Raw genomic sequence first — 13,546 nt, 5'->3', positions numbered from 1 at the left:
TGTCGCTTAAAGGCCCTAATTTCAGCTGGAAACAAGCAAAAAAAAAATAGCGTACGTGATTCGTTTAGCATTTTATAAAATATCTCAATTTGTGTGTCATTTGTTTTTAAAGTTAAATTGAGACATTTACGCTATTTTTTTTCTTTTTTGAGCTCAATTTGGACCCATAATGATCAAAATGACCCCCAAAACTTTTACTGGACATTTTTCACCACGCAAATCAAAAAAATTCACCACCTCCAGCGAGAATGGTAGCCGGAAAACTCACTAAAGGTGCGCTTTGCACCCAAGTCATTAGTTTGTAGTGTTTTGACTACTAAGTAAAGTACAAGGTGTTGGGTGCACCCAAGCACAAATCAGAGTGTTGAGGCTAATTTTGTAAGTCATACCATAAACAATTGTTACTTTAAATCATCATAATGCACATCACCATATAATACTTTCCACCTTTAAGTATAAATGAAAATAAATACCATAATATAACAGTTCATATCTCCCTATATATATATATATATATATATATATATATATATATATATATATATATATATATATATATATATATATATATATATATATAATCCAACATTTATATAATTTCTTTTACTCGTCATTATCACATATAAAATATATTCATCACACTTAACGTACGAGATTTTAAAAACCTGTAAAGACTTGGCAATATAAATCATCAAAATATCTTGATTACAACATTCTTTCAAATTAGCGCAAATTAAATCTTTATTGATCTCATGATAATCATCAAATCATGTAATAATCAAAGAATCACATTCAACCACATTAGCCACATCCCCATACTTTTGAAAGAGACGCTCATACTTTTTGATTTGAGGCAAGTGGACTAGGCCTAGGAGCCTTGGAGAACTAGCCAAGCAGGTTATATTAAAACTTCATTACTATCCAGTTTTCATTAGCATCACACTTCATATAATAAATCGTCAAAGAAATTATCTCTTGTTCCAAATTTTGCTTAAACATGTATAAACAACTCATTCGATACACATATATACACGTGAATGTTATTTTATATAAGCAATTTAAATAAATTCATAAATTCCATTCTCACAAAGCAACGATTATAATTCAAATTACCAAACCATGGGCATAAAAATATTTGGACCTCCTTTATATTCAAGGTATAATTAATTAGGAAATTTTGACTTTTACCACCATGAAAAAAATCACTTATTGACTTTTACCACCTTTATAATTTTTTTTTTAAGAATATAAAAATAATTAAAAAAAATATTTTACCACCAACAAAAATTTCAAAAAATTGGGTTTCACTACCAACTAACTGGAGCGGGTGAATTAAATTTTTGACATTTTGGCCCAACTTTTTGACATTTCCTCTTCATCTCCTCTGATCTTCCATGCCAACCAACCGAGAACGAAATCAACCCCACCTCAGTTGGTTGGAATTTTGTGTAGGGCTAAGGAGGGGTCAGAATTTGGTGTGGGCTAGGGAGGGGTCGGAATTAGGTGGTGGCTAGGGAGGAGGTTGAAATTTGCTGGTGGCTAGAGTTTTAGTTTTGGTCGTAATTCGGTAAGAGGAGGCTTTATGGGTGGTCGAAATTCGGTGGCTACGGTTTTAAGGTTGGAAATTGGTGGGAGATGGGTCGGAATTCGGTGGTTAGGGTTTTGAGGCCGGAAATTGGTGGAAATGGGGTAAAATGTAATATCTCGTATTTTTGAAACGTATTTCTGATTAATTAATTAACTAGTATTCTCTTAAAAAGGGTATTTTAGTAATTTAATTTACTCTTTGGATTTTGGAGCCAAAATGATAATTGAATTTTGGAGCCAAAAATATTTTAAAACCCAATTATTATTTTGGATTTTGGATAAGATTTATTATCCATTTATTTTATTTAAAAACCGGATTTTTTATATATTTTTTGGATATTTTAACTAAGCAAAAATTATATTTTAATTATTTGATTAGGAGGTCCGAATTTCCAAAATAATAAGCCATGATTTTCGGATTTTCTAAGTGTAGAAAACCTGATTTTCTTATTGAATTTATTTAGTGAATAATTGGCATTTTCTTAATTAATTATTTTATACAATATATTTTATATACACGATTATTTTTAATTCCTTAAAACTAGAAAATTAATTCCCTAAATATCTAAAGGGATGTCCGAAAATATGAGCTTAGGAAAGCTCAAATTTTCGGCCACCATGATGGATTTTTGAGTGATTTATTTTGGTAAATTGTATTTTTAATCATCTCCTCAAATCTCTTATTTTCCTTAACTTTATTTTTCCATCTCACAAAGATTTGATCATCTTATTTCCCTACCTTATTTCATTCTTTATTATTCCCCAAGTAATCTCTTTTGCCATATTATTTTCATGACAAACACACTTTCCTAAATTCTAGTTCCTCCGTTTTCTTTTACTTGCAACACTTCCCTAAAAAGTAAATGTCACAATACTTGCAACACAATATAAAAGGAAAATTACTTTAGGGAAAAACTATATTATTTCCCTTATTTAAAGCACATGACCCACTAAATTACACTCATAACAACCACTCATCCTATTTTTAAGTTTATTATATCATGTAAACCCCACCTTTCTTAATTATCGTGCTAAAGGGTGTGTTGCATCTAAAGAAAAACGGAGGAAGTATTATTCTTAATCACCTTAATATCAAAAGTTTCCATATTTCTTTATTCACTTCTCCAAGTAATTCCTTAATTCTTTTTACCATAATTCTTCCTACATTCTCCTACCATAATTCCCTCATTCACAAGCCTATAAATAAACCTTCATACCTCTCATATTCTTCACACCAAAACTCAATTCTCTTCTTCTCTCTTCTTCTTCTTTTCCCTAAACCTTTTCATACTTTTCTTACAAATCAGCCCGTATATCGTTAAAGCCAGTTTTCAGGAACTTCTAGTTAGTTTTGGAGGATTGAAGTTTCTCAAAACATTGTTCCTCTCGAAAAATAATTGAGTTTAGGCTCAAGAATCACCCAATTCGGAGTTATATTGAAGGATTTATGATCTCTTCAAGTTCTGTCTATTATTTCTAACAAAAATTCAATTCTCTTTAATCCTATTCCTTTATCTTCTTCATGGTTAATTTATACAAATACCTATTTCAAAGTTATAATTTTATATTAAAGTATTATTTTAAAAGAGTTTTATAGTCCATGCACATTAGATTTGAGTTTATGTTGTGATAACCTTATGGTTATGTTAATTGCAAGGTGTATTCGTGATTGAACTTTGAAAGTGTGAAGTATTGATTGATATTCGGAATCAAGGTTCTTGAGAATATTTTAGTGTGGTTTTGCTAGCAAGGATCAAGGAACTTTAGGTGGCTAGATACCTTTGAAAGAGATTGATTGAATTATGATTTTGAAATAAATTATGTTTGAATGTATTGATTTTAATAAAAGTATTTTGAATGATTTATTTTTAAATCATGTTTTGAATGATTTGGATTACTTATCGTGTTTAAATAAATGAATTGATTTTAAAAGGTTTGTTGAATTAAATAAAAGTTTTTCAAGGAAGAGTTGTTGATTTTGAAAAGCTATTAATTAATATGAGATTTTATTCTCAAGTATTTATTTACAAGGTTTGATTTTGAAAGCATGTGGAATTAATAAAAAGGATTTTGAATTATATTGGAACTATTGGATATTAAAAGGATTTATTGAATCAATGAATTATTATTATTATTAATGCTTTTAGACACCTACTTTTGTCCTCTTGTCCCAAAAGGAAGTGCGATGATGTTACCAAAATCCATTCTTCATGTTAGATCAAAGTTGAAGTGTTTATGGACTACGAAATGCATTATGAAGTAAGTTGAAACCCATATTTGAGACTAATTTATCTTAGAGCCTTGTCCGATTACTAATTAGGCCTAAAACATGTTCATACATAATTAAACTTGATTAATAACGGACCCAAATGCGGCAAATGCAATGATTGGATCCAATGGAACCTACATTGTTGAAAACCGAGCCAAACAGATAAACCAACCATCAAATTCCCATGCAATCCTATACATATGGATAGCCCTTTCAAAGAGATTTCCAACGGTATATTATAAGCCCAATTCCGAGCCAAAACGAAGAAGTTATGATCAAAACACTAAACTGGGCCCTAAAACCGACACCCTTGCACTCCAACGGCCATAACTTTTGATCCATAACATATTTCCAACGACATTGGAAAGTAGACATTTAGAGATTTCCAATGATATCTCACACGCCTTAATCCGACTTCGCAATCAAAAGTTATGGAAGTTTTAAAAACGCGTTTTCGTATAAGGCAAACCGCAAACCAGCGCAACTCAATCAGTTGCGCGAGCCTGGCGCGCGACTCGTTGAGATGCGCGCGGCACCCAGCGCAACTCAGAGAGTTGATTGCGCCACCTGACGGCGCGGCTCTAAAACACTAAACCTAGATCCCTACGCCTATAAAAAGGGGTCTTCGTTCAACTCTAAACAGACAGAAAAATCAGAATTAAAATCCTAGTATTCTCAAAACCCTAATCTCTCAACTTCTCTTACTATCATACTACTTTTTCTTCTCTCTTCCCAAATACTTTCAAACCCTAATTGAATCCATTAAAGTCCTTGGAGGTACAAAGAAGAAAGAAAGTCCATAAACATATTAAACGGAGATTTAACACAAAAGAAGAACGGTTAGTTTCCTGAGCACTTAGATAAATCACTTTTCTTTTATTGCTTAAATAACTTTAATTGAATAAATAGTGTTATTTGATCACTTTAAACAAAATTTTAATTAATTAATTCACATAGTATTCTTTTGTTAATCAAGAATAGAATTGGATAATTAATTGTTGTTTTATCACTTAAGACAAGGCGAATATTGTTTATTTTGTTCTTTTCACGAATATTGATTAAACAAATAATAACGACTTTTGAAATGTAATTCCTACGTGATTAATGCTTGTAAATAAAATCAACTAACTTAGTCTTTAGGTATCACGTTGCATATATTGTTTGGTAATGAAATTGTGGAAAAGGAAGAGCTAGTAGAGGCCGTACTAGGGCTAAGATAGTGATTCCCCTCTAAAGGGAACGTTATCTTAGTACCCTCGCTCCCGAACTCATTTCTGGTTTATGTAGACCAATTTGGGCATGGGTAAACTTAAGATTTGTGCTAATTATCCCTTGAACTCTACTTGGGAAAAAGGCATGAACGAGGTTTATGAGTTTTCCTAAAACTCATTGGCGACTCCTACTTGTTTCTTACAAAAAAGTGTGATGAGAGTATCATTTCTAATTTAAGGTCTCCCAAACAGTCAAGAAGTCAAATTCTAATACACCCTAACAAGTGTAAAGTCCTAGGCTTTTAAATGGCCATGGGCATCTAAGGAAGGACCCCCTACGATGGGATCACCCTCCTTACAATGCTTTATAAGCATGTTGGTAGTCTCACTTACGAATTTGGTTTATTGATAAGGCCTTGAACTTTGTATGACCGGGTCTTTCCTCAAGAATAGTCTTGTAATATAAGGAGACTAGCTTGGGGGGTGTGCACACTTGGGTGAGAATCTGGATTAAAAGAAACTGGTTCTTAATAAAGGAATTGGTTTTTATTAACTATTATTTTGAATATTGAATCATGGTTTTGGAATAATGAGTTTGAAATTATTGGATTAATTATTGGAATTGATTTTAAAAACATGTTTGCAAATAAATTAAGTTTACATTATCTTGCACTTATCGTACTTAACATATTTTGCTAATCCGTATTTCTTATTTTGTTTTGGTTCGCCCTGTTTACCTTAATGGTAAGCACTGTTGACTAATTTCAGGTGGAGTCAATAATTGAGCATATAGAGTCCCGGGAATGGTTTCACCTAGATTAGGAAATATTGGTCTTTATGTTTTATTTTGAGTACTCATGACAATGGTTATTATTATGGTTTAATTAATAAAAGTGTACTGAAGTTTCCGCTGCAAAGTATTGGTTTTATTTAGTAAGTTTGGTAGCCTTGCATAATCACGCGGTGGTAATACGCCTAAGTCTATCTCTACGGTATAATTATACATATTATACTGGTATTCCGTAGAGGGAGATTTCGGGGTGTTACATTTAAATCCGGTGTTGGGGCTAGGGCAAGCTGGGGTCAAAGACGGGTGTCGGGACTAGGGCTGGGGTTGAGGTTGGGATGGCCTGGTCGCCGATAACAGCGATGGGTGGATACCAAATTTATATGCACATAACTCACACATTTTCTTCAAAAATCAAATACATTCAATTCATTTTATTTATTTTCGAAAATAATCATTGTATACTTGATTCTTGATAAAGAACGGTCAAGCCCGAGTCTCCTAAGTAAGTTACCCACAGCGTCGAGCAGAGCCTTACCTAGACAGAGAGTCGCACTAATTATAGGTCTCACCCTCCCAGAATTTCCTAGATAGAGAGTGAGAACTTGTGCATCTTTTTTCAATCCTCTTTCCAAAAAGAAAAAGGAAAAAATGGCTTTTGTAGAAAATAAATTTCTTTTACAAGAATGCGAAACTCTATCATATATTTCCATCTTAAGTCTACCCACCAATTTTATTTCCAATTTTAATCATTTAAAAACCCGACAAACTGATACCATTTTAGAACACCCTCAAATCTCCCTCTACGGAATAGTAGAATAATATGTATAAATTATCATAGAGGTAGAGTTGGGCATATTACCGTCACATGAAAATGTAAGGCTAACTCAAACCTATGAACTTAGCAGCGGAAGCTAAAATAAACTTTATTTTATTTAAACTCGACCAAAGTTGTAGAGTACAAACTTATTATGAAACTTTAAAAGAATCCCTAAACTAGGTGATCAATCCCAAACTCCCGATACGGCATATAGACCTTTTTAAATTACTAAAATACCCTTTTAAAATTAAATAAGAAAAATAATTCTCAAAATTATGAGGCATTACTATAAATGTAAGGGTTTTTTTCATTCCATTATCTTTATTTCCCTTTATCCATTCCATTCATTCCATTTATCACATAAAATTAAACCAAACGATCCCTAAATTAATCCAACAATTACAATGAAAATTTAAGAATACTCTTCATTCCTTTTAAAGGACAAACCCAAATTAAACAACTAGGGAGACTTAGGGTCATTCATTTCCTTCCACTGTGATTCCCTTTATGAATTTTATTCCATTTTCCTTATGCAAACTAAACTCCATGTAAGAATTTCCCTCGTGAAAAGGAATTTCATAATAAATTTGTTTATTAAAAAATTCAACTATAAGACCATCTCCAATGGTGAGACTTGATGGAGTTTTTTTAAGAGAGAGAGAGAGAGAGTATTTTTTGCAAAGGATATCAATAAGTTGATATTTAAAATTAGCAACTCCAAAAGAAATTTGCTAAGTTTAGATATTCAACTTTGAGTCTCATTTGACAAAAAGTGTGGGCCCTTTATCAATATTATAATATTGATAATATATAATATTGATAAATATTATTACGTATAATATTTAATTAATTTAAGGGTTTTTTTTTAAGAAAAACTTACAATATGAATTAGGTGGGCCATAAATTGAAGGAATTTTTTACTTTTACTAAAAAAAATATTTTTTTACCACCAAAACTTCTATAACTTTCCATCAATCATCAGAAATATATGTTTTACAGAGTGCATTACTTTAAACCCTAGCCTCCTTTTCTCTCTTCTCTCTCCTAAACCTAGTTTCCATTGTCAATTTTAAAGGGGATTCCATCGGATTTCACCGGTGGAAAGCCCCAATCTTTATTTTCTTTTAAGCCTTTTGTTTTAGGTTACAATAATGTCTTCCTCGAAAGAAAGGGTTTATCTCCTTCAAAAGACAAGGTTTTTTCGAACTCCTTCGAAAGACAAGGTTTTTCGTACTCCTTCAAAAGACAAGGTTTTATTTGTGCTTAATTTAGTCTCCGATTGTACGGGGCTACTATTGATTATGTCTCGGATTCGGGTTACGAAATCAGCACAAGAATTTACTTTTTCACAAAATTGTGGACGACGACGGATCCACTCAAAAAGTTGTATGAGACAACGAATTGAGAATATGCCGAATTGTTTTATTTATGTATATATTTGGATTCTTAGCCCTTCCCCGATTAATTCTTGTTTGATTTTATTAAATTCGTTTTCATTATCGTTCATTGTCAATTGTAGATGTCGTATGGCTTATATTAATGAAATTTAATGTTCTTTAGGACTTCTTTCAAAAAAAAAAAAAAAAACTTCTCTAACTTTTATTTTACCACCAAATAAAAAATTAAAAATTGTTTTTTACCACCCGTTGTCAAAAACCTAACAGAATTTTTTTAATTCTTCGATTTTCGTATCAAAGACATGGTCTTTGGGGGTTTTGGAGGGCATTTTGGTTCTAAGGACCTAAATTGAGGTCAAAATTGACAAAAAATGGTCGGTAATGCCTGGTTTTGTGTATTTAAAAATACCTCTATTTGCTTGAAACACGCAAAACGAGACATTTCCGATCATTTTTTGTCAATTCTGACCTCAAATTGGACCCATTCAGCCAAAATACCCCCTTAAACCTAGAGTTAAGGTAAAATACAGTTCCTGAACTTTGGTATTTGTAGCATTTTAGTCCCTCAACTTTTAAGTGAGGCAAAATGGTCCCTTAACCACCAATGACTCACTTTTCAGGTACAAATTAGCTAACTAAGCATAGTTTAGGGACCTTAGTACACATGTGACAATAAATTTAATGATTTTAAAAGCAAAGTTTGGGGACCTTGAGCTGATGAGTTGACTTTAATTAAATTAGAAATGAAAGTTTAGGGACCTATAGGGTGAGGTGGCTAATGCAATAATTATTGGCCAAAGTTTAGGGACCTATAGGGACACATGGCGCTCCCATATAAGAGTAATTATAAGTTTTAACTTATAAGTGTAATTTAGTTCAATTAATTTAATTTGATTTCAACAAAATTAAATTTAGTAAAAATTATTAACTTTATAAAAATATATAAGTGAGAGATATTTTAAAGGAAAATTTGTCAATTACTACCGCAAGTTAATACCACTTTGTAAATTACTACCGCAAATTTAAAAAGTTGTGAATTACTACCGCAAAAATTTTTAAGATGTTGCGATTACTACTAAACCCCCATTAAACCCAACTATGACGTCATTATATCACTTTAACCCATGGTTAAAGCTCTTAACCATGGTCAAACATGGGTTAAAGCCCTTAACCATGACGTCATTATATCCCTAACCCATTTTTTTTAGGGGGGGGGGGCTGGTTAAAGCCCTTAACCATGGTAAAACATGGGTTAAAGGGATATAATGACGTCATAGTTGGGTTTAATAGGGGTTTGGTAGTAATCGCAACATCTTAAAATTTTTTGCGGTAGTAATTCACAACTTTTTTAATTTGCGGTAGTAATTTACAAAGTGGTATTAACTAGCGGTAGTAATTGACAAATTATCCTATTTTAAATGTGAAATTCATGGTCACAATCCACTTTCTTTCACTAAAATATGTTAAGAATTCTCGCTAAAATCTTGCTATAATTCGAAATTTTTTTGTGAAAGAAAAATTCCTTCTTAGTTCTTACTCATTCAATTAAATAAGTTAATAATCTAGGGCAATTATTATTTTTTCTTAGAAATTAACACAAGAAAAAACAAAAAAAGAAACCGTAGAAATTGTCACACAAAATAACCAAAAATATTGAAAGAATAATTAAAAAAAAACCTTGAAAGTTACACACAAAACCCAAAAAAATTGAAACCCTTTTAGAAAGTAAACACATGAAAATAAATTGTCAGTTTGAAAGAAAAATGGGATAGTATTATTTTTTAGTAAATTGCTAAATCGCGTCCGGTATTTACCAGGTAACGTCCGTATTTTAACACGATCTTACAAACATGCCCCCTTTTAATTTTACCCTAATTTACTATTACCCTAATTTACTTCTACCCCTTATAAATTTACCCTATTTTATTTTCACCCCACCGGCCACCAAACAACCACCACCACCAGCCGCCATCCACCATCCACGACTTGAAATATTTTTTTTAAAAGAAAAAACTTTTGTCAACAACAATTTGCACAAGGGGTGAATGGACGAGTTTACGGAATTGCAGTCGCCGCCGGAGAGGTCACCTGTGCGTACGGAATCGGTGAATTTTTAGACCTTTTTTTTCGTAATTGCCAAAGGAACGCCTGATATTTTAGAATCTACCTCGGAACATTCTAAAATTTCAAGCGTTCCTACCTGTGTTCGCCTGGTATTTTAGAATGTTCCACGGTAGATTCTAAAATTTCAGGCGTTCCTCTGACTTCATATAAGAAACGCTTAGAAATGTAGTCTCATCCATGGGACATACTAAATTATCAGACGAACAATGGTAGGAACGCCAGAAATTTTAGAATGTACCACGGAAGATTCTAAAATATTAGGCGTTTCTTCCGTGGTACATTCAAATTTTTCAGGCGTTTCCTATCTGTTTTGATTTTATTATTATTATTTTATTTAAATATTATTATATCATTATTATTATATGATTTCATGGGTTCTTAAGTAGTTTGTTTTGTGGTTATAGGATTCAGAATTAGAAAATGGCGGTGATGGTGTGAATTACAGTGGCCATTTTCAAACCGACACTGTGTTTCCTACTTTTGATGCTGCTGTTGAATAGGCGAAAGATATTTCGCAAATAATCGGATTTTTATTCGTCTCATCGTCGTACAAAAAAACCATCGATGGTCGGCCGTATCGATATTTGGCTTGCGATCGCAGTCGAAAGAAAAGGCCAAGAGATTTGGAGAATGTGATTCGCAAGGACACTAAAACTAAGTCCGTTGGGTGTCCTTTCTACATTAAGATTTATTATGAGAGAAGCACCGATGGTTGGAGGATCCGTGCTAAAAATGATGTAACCGGCACCCATAATCATCCATTCATTGTGTATCCTGAAAGTCATCGACAAATCAGCGGTCTTAGTGCAGGTGCAAAACAGGTTGTGCGTAACTTAACGAGGTCAAAGGTTGCACCTCGTAATATCATGGCAACCATTATTGAGCAATTTCCTGAAGATCATCCAAACATCAGGCATATCTATAATTGTAGAAGTGACATTAGAATGGATGAGTCTTAAGGAAGAGGAGTGGTTCAACAATTTCTGCATTTGGCTAGAGAGAGTCGCTACATTTACTGGGTTATGGTTGATGACATCGGCGTTTTACAGCATGCATTCATGGTGCATCCGATCACGTGCAACTTGTTATGCACATATTCGTACGTGATTGGTATGGACTCTACATACAAGACAAACAGATACGGCATGCCATTCTTTGAGATAGTTGGGGTTACACCGACAAATCAAAATTTTCTTATTGGATATGTCTTCATGAGAAACGAGACACAGGCTAGTTATCGATGGGTGCTTTAGAGATTGAGGGATTTGATCGGATACCAACGGGAGCCATCAATGTTCTTAACTGACCGTGAGCTTGGACTTTGTGCAGCATTGAAAGCTGAGTTTCCCCACACTACGCATTTACTTTGTAGGTGGCACATTAATAGGGACGTCGAAGCTTATGTGACTGGATTGTTCAAGGACAAGACGATGGGTGAAAAGTTCAAAAATGGTAGATGGAATTAAGTCATGAATGCTACATCTGAGCCGGAATATGAGTTAGCCTTGCAGAGATTGAAAACAAGTTGGGCTCGGTACCCGAAAGTTGTGGAATACGTTGAGACTACCTGGCTCCCTCATAAAGAGAAATTTGTGACGTGTTGGACGAACAGAGTTCTGCACTTTGGTAATGTTTGTACATGTAGGGTTGAGAGTCAGCACTCGGCAGTCAAGAGTTGGATGGAATCATCAACTGGTTCTTTGGATACGGTATGGGCTCGAGTACATTGCCAGATTGGAAATCAGATTGTTGGAATACGTAACGCTTTAGAGGCTAGTAGATCTAAAGTAGGTGAGAAGTACAGGCACATGCCGTTGCAGCGGCTGAATCAACAATCATCATTGTTTGTCTGTTCTTTACGATGAGATAGAAAGAATGAGAGGGTTAAGTTATGAGGTGCATGAGCGTTGCGGTTGTGCTCTACGGATCACCCATGGGATACCATGTGCTTGCCAGATTCATGATTCAATGCGTGATAAGAAGGGGTTGTATTGCAGCCAAATTCATCCATTTTGGCAGAGCCTTGTCATTGGTGATGGTGTTGATATTCCGGAATTCGTCGACAAGTCGGCAGAAGAAGCAGCACATTTTCGTTCACTTGTCGACGAGGTTTTGGCTAGTGACCCTGTTACAGTTCGAAATGTTTCTCGCATCATTGAAGATGAAATGCATCCGAATCATTCAGATCTTGAAGAGCCAGAAGTGAATCACTCAACACGGGGTCGTCCACGGGATCATTCAACTAGACGTAACCGTAGCCATTTTGAGAATGTTGAGCGTAACAGTAGCGGTCGTAGAGGGAGAAGGCCGGGCCAACATAGTTCAAGGCAAAACCGTCAAACTGAATCCGGTATTTTTTTTTTGATATATATTTTTCTACCAATTATGAATTTTATATTAATTTATTTTCTACCCATTACGAATGTGTATTTTTTTCAGGAGGAAATGGATTCAACATCGAATAGTGTAGGTACGCTCACTTGCTTCCCGGACCTATATTGCCTTACATAACTGGGTGGAATGATGTCATTGGTGATGGTAATTGCGGCTTTCGTTGTGTTGCCGCCTTCTTCATGGGTGATCAAGAGCAATGGAGGTTAGCTTGACAATTCATGGCTAATGAGATTACTGGTTATTCGCACTTATACAGGAGGATTTATTACGAGGCAGGTGGTTTGGATTTTGAGATACAACGTATTCGTTGGAGCGGTGGCCCATGTGGGGAAAGACATTGGATGGTAGCCTTTCAGGATTTGTACGTAATTGCTACCTTATACAATGCAACCGTGATTTGTTATGGCATTGGACAGACACCAACGAGCTACTATCCGTGCATCACTGTGTTACCGTTGCGGGCCCCCGACAATGCTACTGCACCAACTCGAGAGTTTGTTATAGCAACTGTTGGTGGGTCTCATTTTATACTTTTGTAGCTTCACCAAAACCATTTGATTCCCCCGATTGCAAATTTTTGGTACCGGGCTCGTGAACCTAGCGTTATTGGATGGGAGCAACGATACCAACATATAATTAGTTTGTGGGAAAGATTAGTCGCAACTTGATAGATGTAATGCGTTGATTTTTTTGTCTGCACTTTGATTTTTTTTTTTTTGCACTTTGATTTTTTTTTGTTTTAGTTATTTATTTATTATTATTATTTTATTATTATTATTATTATCTCAAAAACAAAAAGTCATACAACCTACAATAAATTAGTGGGAAGCCGAGATACAATATGGGCCCCCACTCCTCTAGCTATAGCAAAGCCTACCCTAGTAAAAATATGAGCTGCAGCAGGTGCTCCAATGCCTTGCGTCGTCGAGAACCTCTGAATTCGCTTAAGCAACGCAA

At 34.2% G+C, this 13,546-nt stretch overlaps 1 protein-coding gene across 1 annotated transcript; it reads left to right on the top strand.

Annotated features, from left to right (window-relative positions):
• Nucleotides 1–10,615: 10,615 nt before the first annotated feature.
• On the top strand, nucleotides 10,616–11,154 carry LOC145557467 (uncharacterized). The gene is made up of 2 exons (XM_081618648.1): nucleotides 10,616–10,627; nucleotides 10,696–11,154. Exons 1-2 carry the CDS (start codon nucleotides 10,616–10,618, stop codon nucleotides 11,152–11,154), a joined length of 471 nt encoding a protein of 156 aa, XP_081474774.1.
• The last annotated feature ends 2,392 nt before the right edge of the window (nucleotides 11,155–13,546 follow it).

The sequence above is a fragment of the Chenopodium album genome, chromosome 9 (assembly GCF_948465745.1).
Source record: "Chenopodium album chromosome 9, dcCheAlbu1.1, whole genome shotgun sequence".
Classification (NCBI taxonomy): domain Eukaryota; kingdom Viridiplantae; phylum Streptophyta; class Magnoliopsida; order Caryophyllales; family Amaranthaceae; genus Chenopodium; species Chenopodium album.
Note: the sequence above shows the minus strand (reverse complement) of the source record. Positions and strands in the feature narration are given on the sequence as shown.